Below are 16,579 nucleotides of genomic sequence, written 5' to 3'. Positions count from 1 at the left end.
GGAGAGTGAATGAAAACACACAAACTGTGTGTTTGTGCACTATCACTCCTCACTTGTGTGTGTGTGCGTGCGTGCGTGCGTGTGTGTACTTGGATGGGTCAAAAGCAGAGGACCAATTTTGATTTTAGGTAACCATATACAGTAGAACTTGACAATACTCAACTTCACATTGAAAGTCATGGAATTTTATATATACAGTATTTGTTGTCCAAGAGGCAAAGCTCACTTCATTTCAAACTACTTTCTTGGACATAACCAATGACTCTAGAATACACAAGACATGCCACTCGTATAGTTTTGAATTGGGAAAAGTGTTACTGTCAATATGGTGAATGAAGCCCCCTACTAGTACAGGAGCCAATCATAGATTGCTATTGACTGACATTTCTCCAGGAGGGAAGCTCAGACCAGACAGTTTGGTGGTCAACAAACACACTGGAATCTCAGCGAATACTTGCTCCACAGACATAAGAAATATTTCCACATAAAGCTTGAAATCTGTACTTTTAAATTAACCAACTACACTTGAAAACAAAAGTTTTTTGTTTTGTAATCTGTATGAAACGAACGTGAGGTAAGGTGCGTCCTGTCAATTGGACATCACATGACCGCAACTACTCAAACGTTGACAAACCAAAGAGTCACTGCCATTTCTGGAGGAGATTCATTATCAAGATCAAGTTGTGAATTACTTCACAAGAGCAGCGCAATTAGATGAGCATTATCCAGAGGATGATAATGTGTACAATGGCCATAAATGAGGTTGGTGTCATGATCTCGTTTAAGTGTGCATGCTTATTAGCTCGGGCAACCTGATAAAATGCTGATTTTCTGAGACTGATTTTCCAATTTTATTGGTGATCGCAAATATGTAATGTAATCATAAGTTTGGCAAGTAGTTTTGGAGAATTTGATGTTTCCCCATTCAGACCGAATGCCCGAGCATACTGCCTGAGAGGCTTTCAAAGATGGCCAAAAGTGAATGCAAATCCCAAATGAATTCTCACAACATGGCAAACATTACTCCCATGTGACTAACCAGCTGTATCCACTATGCATACCTTGTTTACTGTTGGTTACTACGTTACGAATACTTCAGTTTTCTTATTTTGCAAACTTTGATAAGATTTGCTTCATGTTATAGCATGGCAACCCATCTAAAGAGTTCACTGAACTCAAATATCTCCACAATCTCTCGAGCTAAATCCAATATAGCAACTTTAAAATGTGCTGAAATGTCAACATTGGGCAAAATTTCTTTAAAAAAAAAAGTTAATAGCAATTGTTGAATCTATGCCATGAAGAATTAAAGCAATTCTAAAGTAAAAATGTGGTTTAACATGGTAATAAATGGTGTGGCTAATAAAGTGAGCATACTGCATATTAGACTGAAACCATCTATAATAATTACAGCTGTATAATGTCTTGATCACTGATGCAAGCTTAAACAAAAACGTGCCTGAAAGGACACATCCACATGTGACCAGTGACGTTTAGTCTATGCTCAGCCTTCAGTGGCTACATTAGTGGTCAGAACAAATATGAAACAGTGTGATTTTTTTTTTTAATGTTTGCTCTCTCTGGTTTCATTGGTGAGTTTTTCCCCACTGCCTCAGACTGTTTCTACAGTACTTGCCGTGACCCATTTGACCAGAGAACAAGTACTACTTTTGTCTTGAGTAGGGGCTTGTATGAGACAGAGCTTCTTCATGGTTCACTGCTCTCTCTCTCTTTCTCTCTCTCTCTCTCTCTCTCTCTCTCTCTCTCTCTCTCTCTCTCTCTCTCTCTCTCTCTCTCTCTCTCTCTCTCTTTCATTCTTGCTCACTCAAAATGGCTATACCTGGATGATTCAAGCTTTGCACTTAAATTTAAAGTGTATCGACTAAATATCTGAATGTTGATTCTACAGGTAAATGAATGCACTCTCTACTAATCCGGTAATGTTTTGTCCCAGATGTTTATTACATTTTGTGGCCGGTCCTATAGAGCAGCAGTTCCCAAAGTGGGGGTCGGGACCCCCTGGCGGGTTGAGAGACAATGAGTGGGGGTTATTAGGTGATTTCTAAAAAATCTTATATATGTTATTATACTGTTATTAGAATTACCAGATTTTATCCATAACCTACAGAAGTTAAATAATAGTATTTATTAGTTACATTAAAAAAAATTGGATTGGATTGCGACCCCTGGGGTTATTATGCTTGATTAATGACACAGCAATAGCATTAGTTGTATTTTTATGGCCCATTGTTAATCTTGGACACCATTACTGCATTCACATACATTAAAACAAAGGCCCCAATTGAACATGGAGAAGTGCCGGTCTTCAAAATTAAACCAAGAATAGTCTTGCGCTATACACATTGGGCCCACCATTCTCGTTAAGTGAGGTTAATATTAAATTAAACAAATGAATAATGACTATAAAACATTAGATGGTTGTTATACTGTTGCACTTTTTTTGTGTTGTCAATGTTATATAGTTCCTATTGGTGTGTTTGCACCGTTGTGTGAAATGTTAGTGTTTATAACCTCCTTCAAGGATAGTGGGGTCATGATTCATTGGAATTGTTATTTTGGGGGTCGTAAGCTAAAAAGTTTGGGAACCCCTGCTATAGAGGATAGACTTTGAAAGCATCCATACTCTACGAGCTAATCCTAATCCAAATGTAAAAATTATAAAGAACTAGTCAACCCTTCTTAAAAATGAATAGATGATATACGGGAAATAAATTTAAAGTAAAAAATATAAATCTGTAATACGCTTTTGTTGTTTTGCTCAACACCTTTTCTTCTTTGACCCATATATATATTTATAATGTAAAAGCTGTATTTTATATAGTAATAATTAAATCAAACATAAGTGTGTATCCATAAAGCACCTAACGCAACCACAGTTGTTGTAGTTAATCTAAATTTAAAGTAAAAAATATAAATATATAATACACTTTTGTTGTTTTGCTCAGCACCTTTTCTACTTTAACATACATATATATTTATATTTTAAAAGCTGTATCTTACATAATAATAATAATAATAATAATTAAACCAAACATAAGTGTGTATCCATAAAGCAACTAAAATAACCACAGATGTCATAGTTATTCTACATTTAAAGACAAAAAAGTGGTTTATAACACGCTTTTGTTGTTTACGCAACGCCTTTTCTTTGACGCATACACTCACCGGCCACTTTATTAGGTACACCACTCCAACTGCTCGTTAACGCAAATTTCTAATCAGCCAATCACATGGCAGCAACTCAATACATTTAGGCATGTAGACATGGTCAAGACGATCTGCTGCAGTTCAAACCGAGCATCAGAATGGGGAAGAAAGGTGATTTAAGTGACTTTGAACGTGGCATGGTTGTTGGTGTCAGATGGGCTGGTCTGAGTATTTCAGAAACTGCTGATCTACTGGGATTTTCACGCACAACCATCTCTAGGGTTTACAGAGAATAGTCTGAAAAAGAGAAAATATCCAGTGAGCAGCAGTTCTGAGGGCACAAATACCTTGTTGATGCCAGAGGTCAGAGGAGAATGGCCAGACTGGTTTGAGCTGGTAGAAAAGCAACAGTAACTCAAATAATCACTCGTTACAACTGCAGAAGAGGATCTCTGAAACCACAACACATCCAACATTGAGGCAGATGGGCTACAGCAGCAGAAGACCAGGTGCCACTCCTGTCAGCTAAAAACAGGAAACTGAGGGTACAATTCACACAGGCTCACCAAAGTTGGACAATAGAAAATTGGAAAAACGTTGCCTGCTCTGATGAGTCTCCATTTCTGCCGTGACATTCGGAGGGTAGGGTCAGACTTTGGCCTCAACAACATGAAAGCTTGGATCCAATCTGCCAGTGGTTCAGGCTGCTGGTGGTGGTGTAATGGTGTGGAGCATATTTGCTTGGCACACTTTGGGCCCATTAGTACAAATTGAACATGGTTTCAACACCACATCCTACTTGAGTATTGTTGCTGACCATGTCCATCCCCTTATGACCACAGTGTACACCCATGGCTACTTTCAGCAGGATAACGCGCCATGTCAGTGTGAATCATCTCAGACTGGTTTCCTGAACATGACAATGAGTTCACTGTACTCAAATGGCCTTCACAGTCACCAGATCTCAATCCAATAGAGCACTTTTGAGATGTGGTGGAGCAGGAGATTTGCATCATGGATGTGCAGCAGACAAATCTGCAGCAACTGCGTGATGTTATCATGTCAATATGGAGAAAAATCTCTGAGGAATATTTCCAGTACCTTGTTGAATCTTTGCCATGAAGGATTAAGGCAGTTCTGGAGGCAAAAGGGGATTCAACCCGGTACTAGTAAGGTGTACCTAATAAAGTGGCTGGTGAGTGTAGATATTTATATTTTAAAAGCTGTATCGTACTTAATAATAATTAAACCAAACATAAGTATTCAACCATAAAGCACCTTAAACAACCAAAGTTCTAGTTAATCTAAATACACAAGTTCATATAAATAAAAAGTTTATAAAACAAATATTTTGGTTGTTTGTCCATATAAAAACAGCCATATGGTCACATCACATCATGTAATGTCTTGACACCTTTTGGCCTTTTGTCAAAAAATAACACAGATCCAGACCGACCAAAACAAATCGAGTACATGACCCATCACAGGACAGCTCGGTTAATCTTTAACACATCAGTCGTCTGATGTCAGAAAAAAAAGAGAGAAATAGCTCAGCACTCACCGACCTTCTTCTCTGACATGTTTATCCAAATAAGAAAGATGAAATATAAGCTTCCAATGGATGATTCCTCCTCAAAAACTCTGACTTGACGTTCTTTCAGACCTGAAAATGTTAAGAAATTGATAGAAAATAATATAACTAATGTCATGGGCAAAGATTGGTTAAGCAAGTTAAATAAACCAAAGGGCAAACTGAGAAAAAAAATCTGAGGATTACAGTCGGTGCTATTATTAATCCTTGATAAAAAAAGAATTCAACCAGGTATTTTAAAAACAAACTTTTAATACCTTGTGTAATATTTACACAATATTTACACTACTTTATTTTTCATTAATAATTAAGATAAAAATGGTTGAAGTGTAATGAGCTTACTACTGTGTGTAATGTTAAACTTTAAGACGATTAAAATATAGTTTTGAGTTTTAGATCTAGCTGAAATGTTTCTAGAGTCGAGTTGAGTAACTTGTTCACTTCTTTCTAATGGTTACAATTTTCACATGTATTTTCTGAGCACATGACTTATTTAATTGAATTGTTAATTAAAAAGCTGAAATTTTTGGAGGCTATTTTGCATGAATGAAAAATGCAGTTTGACGGTGAGACAGATTTTTCACACGAGGATATTAGATTGGATTAAACTGGATATAAAAATCATAAAAAACTATTTTCCTCTTTTTTTTTTAGATTTAATCGTCTAATGCTGATGATAAGAGTAAAAACCACCTCTCACCTTCACCTCTTCACTTCAGGTTCTTGAATAAACTCGTGAATAAGTAACAAAGAGTTGAAAAAAAAGTTAATCAGTTGTTTTCTCCCGATATTCGCGTTGACATTTCCGTTTCCCCGGAGTCTTTGGCTCTTTTATTTGGTGTTAAATGAAGCTCCTGTTTTCCGGCTCTTGTCTTCAGGCTGTCCGCTGTTTCTCCGCTGTTCGCTAGTGTGGAAACCGCCCTCTTCCGGTCAGTGCGGAGGCTCAGGGGAGCGCAGGTGTGCGAGGGCGCGCGCTCGCTGGACAGGTGAGTATGTGTGCGTGCATTTCACTTTTAGGAACGGAGCATCAGTTGAAGCACCCCACCAAACAATTTTGTGTTTAACCCTTGTGCACTGTTCAAATTTACCACCCTTTTGTTGCGTTCATGGCTTTCTGTGTCCAAGTGACTTCCATTTTAACGATTGCAAAGCCATGACTGCAAATATAATCATACATTTCTTGAGTGTTGGTGGTTTTCCCTGTTGGGAGGAGGTCGAATGTGTAATGTTCTACTGGCAGCCTTAACCCTTTAGATATAGGCCTGTGTAAAAGTGTTGAAATGGAGTAACACAGCACATTATAGTGTGTGTTTGTGTGTGCGAGCGCGTGTAAATACATTTACTTTTTGTGTTCTGAGAGCTGAGGTGCATTTTTTTTCCACAAACATATCAAGGTAAGTGTGCAAGGGTCTCCCTTACACACACTATACTCCAAACACCAGAAACAAGGTTTTTTTTTTTTTTTAGCACTGTAACTGATGTTTAACAGTAAAAACGACAATTGTTACCTCTTTCCAACAGGGAAAACCACCAACAATAAAGAAGGAATTATCATATGTTGTCATGGCTTTGAAATAAAAAAATGGCCTTATAATGGAAGTCAATGGGGCAATAACAGCTTAACATAATGAAAGGGTTGTAAATTTGCACCGATTGTATTGAGTTTTTGCAAAAATTCAAATCATTTTCCCAAAATATGTGTCAAAATAAGATTTGTCACCAAAAATCGACAACCCATCATGTTTGGGGGTGTATGTGGTAAATATATAATTGATATATTGATTCAATTGCAATAACAATTACAACAACAGTAAACATTTCCTAATTAGAAAATATGATTATATTATTCATTAGCAATGCTATTTATATTAGAATTGTACTCGTATGTTACACAATATTGCTGTTTAGTTCTGATGGGTCATAAATACAAAGCATGTTATTTACAGTATAACTCATACTTTAAAATGTGATTATTTTTCTCATGATAATAACAACTTTTGCAGCTAGAAGTTCATATGTAGCTATTTGAATTAATTTTAATGTTTAAAATTAGTAGTAAAATAACTTTTCAGAAAATAACCACATGGCAGTTATGTATAAAATACATACATGTGTCTATATGCATAATTATTAAGAATGCATGTGAAGTAGGGCCTGGTTTCACCAGTTCTTCCCTCGGCTGATCCAACAACAGATTAAATAATAACAATTATTTGAATAAAAAAAACCTTCTACATATACTACATTCACAGGGTAGGTGTGACATGGTCATGGCAGCCTGGGCACTGCACTGGACTGATCCATGCCATACGTCATACTTTTTTAATGCATCACAAAGCAACACACTACACTTCAAGGCTGATCTTATAACCTCCACCTCCTCAAATTATTATTAATTCTGTTGTTTTATTGTGGTTATTATTGCTATTATCATTATTATCAGCATGAGTATATTATAGTTATTATTACATGTATCTGTCCACCTCTTGATCTTTCATCTTTTTTTATTATTTATTAAATTAAATAATTTATATTATATTATAATATAATTATATTGATTATATTATATAATTATATTATTATAACTATATTATATTATATTTATTTATATATAATTTATTTCTTGTTATTCTTCTTGATAATATTATTCTTTACTTTGTGTGCTTATTATTTGTATAATATTATTATTATAGTAATGTTTTCTTTATTATTATTCTGATTGTTTTGTTTGCTGCACTTTATTTTTATACCTTTCTTCCTTTCCTTTTTTTCTACTTTCTATTTCTTCTTTTATATTTTCTCTTCTTCTACTTCTACTTATTATTATTATTATTATTATTATTAGTATTATTATTATTTGTCCTCTTCCTGAAATCCCAACCTCCCCTCACCTCCTCACTATTATCATTAATATTATTACTTCCACTTTTGTTACCATTATTATTTCTACAATTGTTGTTATTCAGGTTGCCATCGTTGTTGTAGTTGTAATAGTAGCAGTTATTGTAGTAAACATGATATTTGTGGTTGTTGAAGTAGTAGTTGTAGTAGTATCAGTAATAGTAGACATCATTGGTGTAGTAGTATCAGAATTAGTAGATGTTGTTTTCACTCTTGACTCTTGAGCATGCCAATGAGAGCCAGGGCCAGTCGCGTTTCCGCAGTCACTTCCGGGGCCTGATCAGATACCTTGGGCCAAAACAGTCCAGCTGGGGCTTTGGGCAGAGTGAAAGCAAAGTTTTCTTGAGTCTGGTAAAGATAAGGTCTGTAAGAACTTTAACACCTTCGATGATGATGATGATGCCAGTCTCTTTAGGCGGTCACTTGAAGAAGGCCCCCATTCAGGTCAACATTACTGCCATTACAAGCCGTTCAGTTCTTGTCGGTTCTTCATTGTCCAACACCATTGAGCAACAGTAAGAAAAAAATAAATAAAAGAGAAAATATGTTAACAATCTGTTATTATGTTATGACATACAGTCAGAAACTGTAAACATGATAAATGTCAGAAACTCTACCTTTAGTCTTACATCTCTCTCTTACTCCAAGAGCTCCTCAGCAGCTGTAAAGATCCACGGTGCGCAGTGGCTTCTCTCTTAAATTCAGTGCTCACCTTAAAAAACGTAATGACAGAAAAAAAAATGTTTACATGAGGTTTTTTGATACAATGTAAAATATTTTACCCTAAATTAAAAGTAAATTAAACTAATAATTGTATTACTTTCAAAGTAAGCCACTTTTTACACTAAATTACTGTGAAATTACAGCCATATGTGACTACAAGGTAGATAGTAAGGCCGATTTCTGTGATTTCACCGTATTCTCTTGTAGAATTAACTATATTTTGCTGTGAAGTTACAATTATTGGCAATATAGTTACTGTGATTTAACAGTATGTTGTAGCTGAGATACTTAACTGTAACATGTATATCCTGCTTGCAACCTAGACAGTCATCATAGTCAGTCATTTTCTGGTTGATGTGTCTCCTCTGCCACTTTTACACAATAAAATTGTCGGTTGCGAAAGTCACTATGTCAGATCATGCGTTTTTTTTTTTTTTTTTTTTTTCTCTTCTTCTCTTGATAAAATCTTGACTTGTTGTGGGTTGCAAATGTGCCAGACTACATGTTCCTTCACGATCAGCCATCCTGTGACGTCTACGACCAGTGTTATTTCCCAAAGCAGTCACATAGGTTGCTATAACAATATATTTTTAATCTCATGTTCAATAAGTTTTTTTTTTAATCTAATTTTAATCTCAATAAACACTGATTCTTGCAGACAACCAATAACTAGGCTAACTTACATTATTACTTACATTATTTAAGGGCACTCATTACGATAGGATCAAACCTATAATTCCTTTTTAACAGGGGCATAGCCACGGGTGTGCCTAAATTAAAAAAAAAAAAATTATATATATATATATATATATATATATATATATATATATATATATATATATATATATATATATATATATATATATATATATATGCGCTTATAGCCTATTCCGCGCGCAAAAATCTCGCACCAGCTAAGGTAATGATTATGAGTGTGTTGGGGGAAAATAAAACCTTTTAATAATTTGTTAATAAAATAGTGCAGCATTATTCTCAGTCAATGGCTGGAAATATGAAGATTGCCGATGCTGCATACATTTCTTTTCATCAAGTAGCCAGATCATTTCTGCGACGCGCTCATTCATGGAGGCTGCATGAGAGAAAGCGCATCTTGTTTATTTTCTTTATTTTACAAATACGCAACTTTGGCGTTATTGTGTGTACATATATTTCCATGGTTATATAGACATGGTTCTAGTATTGCATGAGTGGGGGCATTATTATGGGGGCATAATGACTTTTTACAGTATAGTTAACCTAATTAACCTAGTTAAGCCTTTAAACGTCACTTTAAGCTGTATAGAAGTGTCTTGAAAAATATTTAGTCAAATATTATTTACTGTCATCATGACAAAGATAAAATAAATCAGTTATTAGAAATGAGCTATTAAACTATTATGTTTAGAAATGTGTTAAGAAATCTCTCCGTTAAACAGAAATAAACGGGGGCTAATTTTTCTGAATTCAACTGTATGTAAGTGAGGACATGCAGGAAATAATGTCATAACAGCAAAAGAGGTGGAGGAACTAAAACCAGACAAGGTTTGACAGCATTACCGCTCAGTATGAGCAAGTACTTGAGGCAACAAAAATGTCTGCGATTCTTCTAGCAGAAGTTTGGATCCTGACATCTCTACTTCTCTCAGGTGAGACGCACTTCAATACTAAACATCACAAATTTACTTCTACCTACTTAAAATACATTACTCCTTAATCAAGCACAGCAGATTCTCAAACTTCAGAATAGGTGACCCTGGATTACAAAACTAATCTTAAATGTCAATCTTTGGAAATTTCTGCATCATGCGACTCTTGAATTAATAAGCTTTCTGTTGATGTATATTTGGCAACTATTTGAAGATCTTGATTTTGAGAGATCAAAATATCCAAAAATTTCAGAAAATCACCTTTAAAGTTGTTCAAATTGCTTGCTTAGCAATGCATGTTAGTCAAAAATAACAGTACTTGTTAGTCACTGTGCATATTCTTATTAACTAATTGTTTTCACACGTGTTACTTCATTTGCCCATTTCACTCTCTGTACAGTCTTTAAACTGACTCTGTCATCATTTACTTACCCTTTGCTTGCCAATTCCATTATTTGAGTTTCTTTTTTCTGTTGAACAGAAAAGAAGAAATTTTGAAAGATGTTTAAAACCGGTAAACATTGACTTCCAAGGTATTCGTTTTTCCTGGCAGTTGCTAACATTATTCAAAATATCTACAACAGGAAAAAAAAACTCATGATAGATTTACAGACCAAAATGTACAAAATGTCTTGATGGAACGTGATCTTTACCTAATATTATAATAAGTTTGGCACAAAATTTTATAATTTTGACTCATTCATTAATTTTCCTTCGGCTTAGTTCCTTTATTCATCAATGATCGCCACAGCGGAATGAACCGCCAACTTATCCAGCAAATGTTTTACACAGCGGATGCCCTTCCAACTGCAACCCAGTACTGGGAAACACCCATACACTCTCACATACATCCTCATATACTACGGCCAATTTAGTTTATTCAATTCACCTATAGCACAAGTCTTTGGGCTGTGGGGGAAACCGGACTACCCGGAGGAAACCCACACCAACACGGGGACAACATGCAAACTCCACACAGAAATACCAACTGACCCAGCCGAGACTCGAAACTGACCTTATTGCTGTGAGGCGACAGTGCTAACCCCTGAGCCACCGTGGCGCCTAATTTTGACTCATTTTTGGCTATTCCCAATATATATATTAAACTGTATAGCTATGCAACATAAGATTTTGACATCCAGGGTCACGAATTACACACCAAATGTTTCTAAATTCATACAGTATGCTTTAATTTCAGGCATTTTTGCTGCTGACTGGATAGTGGAAGTTCCTAGTGATCCAGTTTACTCTCCTCTCGGCTCTTCTGTAGTCCTCCAATGCACGTATGACTATCCTGAAGACTCCGAGCAGGGAAAACCACACCGAGTGCTGTCAGAAATGTGGTGTTTGAATCAAAGCCGCTGCATTACGCAGAGATATGTGTACCACAGTGCAGGAATATTCCCTGAGCCCTCATACCAGGGCCGCATCAAGTACTTTGGGCAGACGGGCAGCAAAAACTGCTCTCTGATGATCTCTGATCTTAGGTCAGCGGACAGCGGCGTGTATGTGTTTCGCTTTATCACTGACCACCAAAAGGCCAAACTGCCAGGACAGAGAGGAGTGAATCTGCAGGTTACACAGCTGATGACAGGTAAGATCAGACTCTTATGATTTACATGTGCAATATTTTATGTCATACTGAGTGATGCATTTAAGTTACATCTTTCTGTAACACTTTATTTTAACTACAATTGACTATGAATAATTAGATGCAATTAACCCTACACCTAAGCCAAATTCTAGCCCTAATTATATAATAAGTACATGTAATTAACTAATGTTACACTGTAACAAGCATAAAATAAACTTGTAATTTATAATTATTCATATAATAATTAATAATTATTTTCTTATCTAGATATTTGGCAATGGGGTAATTTAAATAAACTTACTTAAAACCTAAAACAAGATTATTATATTTCAAGGAAAACATATACATGCTGGGCAACACCGTGGCTCAGTGGTTAGCAATGTTGCCTCACAGCAGAAAGGTAGCTGAATCGAGTCCCGGCTGGGTCAATTGGCATTTCTGTGTGGAGTTTCTGCATGTTCTCCCCATGTTGGCGTGGGTTTCCTCCGGGTGCTCCGGTTTCTCCCACAATCCAAAGACATGCGCTATAGGTGAATTGGATTAACTAAATTGGCCATAGTGTATGTGTGTGAATGTGTGTTTGGTTGTTTCCCAATACTGGGTTGCAGCTGGAAGGCCATCTGATGTGTAAAACATGCTAGGACTGCACGATATTGGAAAAATTTGACATTTCTCTACAATATATATTGCGATATATATACAATTTCACCTGAAGACTTAACTCTATTTGGAAAGATACTACTTTAGACTGATTGGGATGATTTCGGATGGGAGTAAAATATAAATATATTTCTATGTAATTTATAATATACATATAACAGTCAAACTACAGTCATAAATAAACACAATGGAGCAAATATTAAAGTGAAATAAACCATGGCTTATGGTTTTCTGTGTAAATGTAAAATGTAAGATAACACTGCAAATTCTTCATCATATAAATAATTCAATAAAATAAATCTGCATTAAACATTTATGCCCTATTAAAATGCTTTTAAATTGTATTTAAATGCTAACATTTAAAGGTCACAGGACTAAAAAACACATGAAGATGATAAACTTTTACTCTATTTTGGTTAAATTCTGCAGAGTCTCCACCAATTTCGTCTGTTTTGACCTGTGGTTTCTTGCCTTCTAATCCCAACTGAACATTGCATATCTTGCGAATGCGGATGGACACATTGCGATATCGATGCTGAAACAATATATTGTGCAGCCCTAATACATGCATTGGGGACTCGCAACAGGACCTTGCAAGAATTTTTTACAGCATTATTATATTTAATTTACAGCCAGTATTTATAGTAAAATGTCCAGTTTTGTTGTGTTAAATAATATTTAAAAAATGTACCAATTATTTTATAGAATTCTAAAAGCTATTTAAGAATTTAGCAACTTTTACGCAGATCTGCAGATACAAGTATTATTTATATAAGCACTCCTTAGTTCATGTTAGTTAATGCATTATGTATTAACTATTTAGTTGCCAATAATAAAATGATAATAATATAAAATTAATATTTTATTCTTTTTGTTTGAAAATGGGGGCGTCACGATGGCAAGTGGATAGCGCGATCGCCTCACAGAAAGAAGGTCGCTTGTTTGAGCCCCGGCTGGGTCAGTTAACATTTCTGTGTGGAGTTTGCATGTCCTCCCAGTGTTCGTGTGGGTTTCCTCTGGGTGCTCCGGTTTCCCAACACTCCAAAGAAATGCACTATAAGTTGAATAAGCTAAATTGGTCGTAGTGTATGAGTGTGAAAGAGTGTGTATGGGTGTTTCCCAGTGTTGGGTTGTGGCTGGTAGGGCATCCGCTGTGTAAAACATATGCTGGATAAGTTGCCGGTTCATTACGCTGTGGCAACCCCTGATTAATAAAGGGACTAAGCCGAAAAGAAAATGAATGAAAGAATGTTTGAAAATGGTGTGTCAGGGTTGGTATTGGGAAAAGGAGCGAGGACTCACAGAGCTTGCGCTACATGTTGTTGCGACGTGTAGTTACATTTTTTGAGAGGTCCACGACGAGAGCTATGCGTCCACATGTAGGCTGCGCCGTAGCATGCGCGTGCACTTGAAGCAGAAGTATAAATCAGACTTTAAGAAGGAAAATGAGTGAATGAATGTTTGAAAATGTCATAATAATTGAACATGTTAAAGTTACTATCAAATACAATATTGTTCTCAGTGTTAAGTATAATAATATTTCTCATTCTGTCAATATAATTCCTTTCTACTTTAAATAATGAAGTATTAAGAATTCAGTTTTTTTTAAAGGAAAAATCTTGATGGTTAAGATTAATATGTGAGACAAAACAGCACCAAAACAATCAACAAAACTGAACTATTGTTCTCACACAGAAGTAAAACAGAAACTTTTTTCAGTCAACAGAAAATTTCAGCTCCATATGATAGCAGAAAACACATTTCCTCAAAACAGACACACTTCCTTAGAGAAACAGCTTCTCTTTTGACCTCCGCTGCTGGAGTTTTATTTCAAAAACTCAAAATTATTCAAACAATGACTGTTCGACCTTACATGGCTTACCACATGACATTTTAAATGTGTCAATACTGACTGACTGGCGAGTCAGCGCTAGACAGGAAGTCATGTTGCGATGTTTGTCTTTTTTTCTGACAGATACAATCTATAAGAATAACATCGTCCTGTAATTTCTTCACAGCAAAAAGCGCATCTTCATCCACTGTTGGCATTGTGTTTGGAGTTATTGTCATTCTTATAATAATAGCATGCGTTTTACTATTCATCAGAAATAAATCACGGTAAGCAAAGCACTTACACTGCCTCAAAAAGTGTCTTGTTTAGTATCATTTCTTAAACAGTGATTATATTTGGCTTTGTCTTTCAGGAGCCAGAGGTCAAGATCACTTTGAACAAGGAATTGATGCTGTATTACGACAGTACCACAGAGGATGGGGAAAAAACTGGTCACTGTGATAAGAAATGATGCTTCTGCTTTTTACAGTTTGCAGCAACCTTTACATCCTTTGAAGACACTTTTTGTCAGATATTTATCTATTTATATTATTTTCTGCACATCAAACTGCTTAATGTTGTTGTCTACTGTATATCGCATTGTATTTAATATTTTGCATGACTGCTGTGTTGCTGTATGGGTGAACGCGCTGACCTCTGCCAATGGATCAACATTAGTGGTCTTCAGAGAGTCTTTGAAAAGAATTAATTAATTAATTAATTACTGCTACAAAGTTTTATTCAATATTGTGGATGCCTAATGTACATTGTACAGAATTGTGCTGTCATCTATGAACTATTATTTCAATATAAAAGCAATTGGTATTATTAAAGAAACAATTCACCGCAAAATTGTGGTAAATCTTTGGTTTTTAATGGTTGGTTTATTTACAAATCAGCATTAAATAAGAAATCCTAGATTTCCAATGACCCAAACCCCCTATCTACCCGTTTATGTTAAAAGGGACCTATTTTACCCCCTTTTCAAGATTTAAGAGAAGTCTTTTGTGTCTCCAGAATGTGTCTGTAAAGTTTCAGCTCAAAATACCCATTAGACTATTTATTATACCTTTCTGAATCTGGGAAATTTGAACTGTTAAGACATTGTAGCTGTTTTTGTTGCCTGTGCCTTTAATGCAAATGCCCACCATTCCCAGAGTGCTGCAGGGATCTCTCTGCATTGCCCTGATGTGTGTAGATAAACAGCACAGTGTCAGACAAGAATGAAGCAGATCGCCGTAACTGTCCCAAAGGTTACTTGTTGAGGAGTTAATTCAAGCCTTTCTGCAACGATGAGTCACACACAATGTTGTTATAAAGTTCGCACACACACATTCGTGTTTAGCTTTACTAAACTTAATCTGTCAATCATTTTGGTGGGCGGGTAAACCAACGTCAAGAAATCTAAAAAAGAGACTTGGTGTTTCTATCACTTCAATATGACTGTGTACACACTATACTTACACGCAGTTTTGTCAACACCACTTACAAAAGATGATTTTCATCATAGGTGCCCTTTAAATAATGCAATGTTGTAAAAAAAGGTCTACTTTTTATGAATACAAATACTTGCACACATACCTTTAGAATTGGCATTTGGAGCCACCTTTGCCTGGTGCTAGAAACTTCTTTCTGAGATGTTGGTCTATATTGACAAGAGAGCATCACAGAGATGCTGCAGATTAATCTTTTTATTTAGTTTTGCTATACACCTATGATGTGAATCTCCTGTTCCAGCACATCCCAATCATACTCTATTGGGTTGATATCTGGTGACTTTGGAAGCTGATTGAGTATTGTGTGAATTCACTTTTTTTACATAATGCATTATTGGTCAAAATGGGATGGACACGGTCAGCAATAGTAGGCCATCAGTTAGACTGTGGTGTTTAAAAGATGCTCAATTGGTACAAAGTAGACTGAAGTGTTCCAAAAACTTTTCAGTTACACCAGTTCATCACCAGCAGCCTGAACCATAAACAATAGATGGATCCATATTATGTTTTTTTTTTTATGCCAAATTCTGACTCGTGTATGTTGTAGCCACTGTGAATTGTAGACTTTTGACTATTGTTTTCTTTTATTAGCTGACAGGATAGTCACCAGTGTGATTTTTATTTTTATTTATTTATTTTTTTAAATTAATAAATTAATTTATTTATTTTTTTTACTGGTTCATAACCTTTTTGGTAGTATTATTTTGTGTAATACATGCTTCAGTAAGACAAATGTATATATTTAATTAAATTACATCCAATTTATTAGGCAAATGTATTTAATTTTTAAGTGTTTTGAGCCACCCAGGCTCATTGGAAATATGTTCCCAGAATATTCGACATATTTGAGAGCGTTGTCTTGCAGTTTTTGTTTTCACAAATCCACTAGAGGGCATCGTGTACATTTTTGACAATCTCAAAATGTTACTGGGGCACGTTTTCTAATACGTGCCATTTCATGTAAATCCA

At 35.6% G+C, this 16,579-nt stretch overlaps 2 protein-coding genes across 4 annotated transcripts in view; one reads left to right on the top strand and one right to left on the bottom strand.

Annotated features, from left to right (window-relative positions):
- The window catches only part of hpn (hepsin), a 35,681-nt gene extending 30,024 nt beyond the window's left edge, over positions 1-5,657 (bottom strand). The window contains exons 1-2 of one of the 2 annotated variants that reach the window (XM_056475263.1): positions 5,460-5,657; positions 4,730-4,831 (exon numbers count right to left, since the gene is read on the bottom strand). In XM_056475263.1, coding sequence (XP_056331238.1) covers positions 4,730-4,748 — 19 coding nt within the window. In that variant the 5' untranslated portion in view covers positions 4,749-4,831; positions 5,460-5,657. The remainder of the gene's footprint in view (positions 1-4,729; positions 4,832-5,459) is intronic. The other variant, XM_056475264.1, reaches the window with a different exon arrangement.
- A 4,254-nt stretch (positions 5,658-9,911) lies between these two features.
- Positions 9,912-14,966, top strand: LOC130243188 (sialoadhesin). Of its 2 annotated transcripts, none has more exons than XR_008839124.1 (4): positions 9,912-10,029; positions 11,228-11,623; positions 14,259-14,401; positions 14,488-14,966. XR_008839124.1 is itself a non-coding variant. In XM_056475272.1 (4 exons), the coding sequence occupies exons 1-4, from the start codon at positions 9,975-9,977 to the stop codon at positions 14,510-14,512; spliced, it is 576 nt and encodes a 191-aa protein (XP_056331247.1). In that variant the 5' UTR covers positions 9,912-9,974; the 3' UTR covers positions 14,513-14,966. The 2 variants fall into 2 exon arrangements, 1 of the variants encoding a protein (XP_056331247.1); XM_056475272.1 differs by having other exon boundaries at positions 14,302-14,401.
- The last annotated feature ends 1,613 nt before the right edge of the window (positions 14,967-16,579 follow it).

The sequence above is a fragment of the Danio aesculapii genome, chromosome 16, assembly GCF_903798145.1.
Source record: "Danio aesculapii chromosome 16, fDanAes4.1, whole genome shotgun sequence".
NCBI classification, from domain to species: domain Eukaryota; kingdom Metazoa; phylum Chordata; class Actinopteri; order Cypriniformes; family Danionidae; genus Danio; species Danio aesculapii.
The sequence above is the reverse complement of the archived record's forward strand: the minus strand, read 5'-3'. Positions and strand labels throughout refer to the sequence as shown.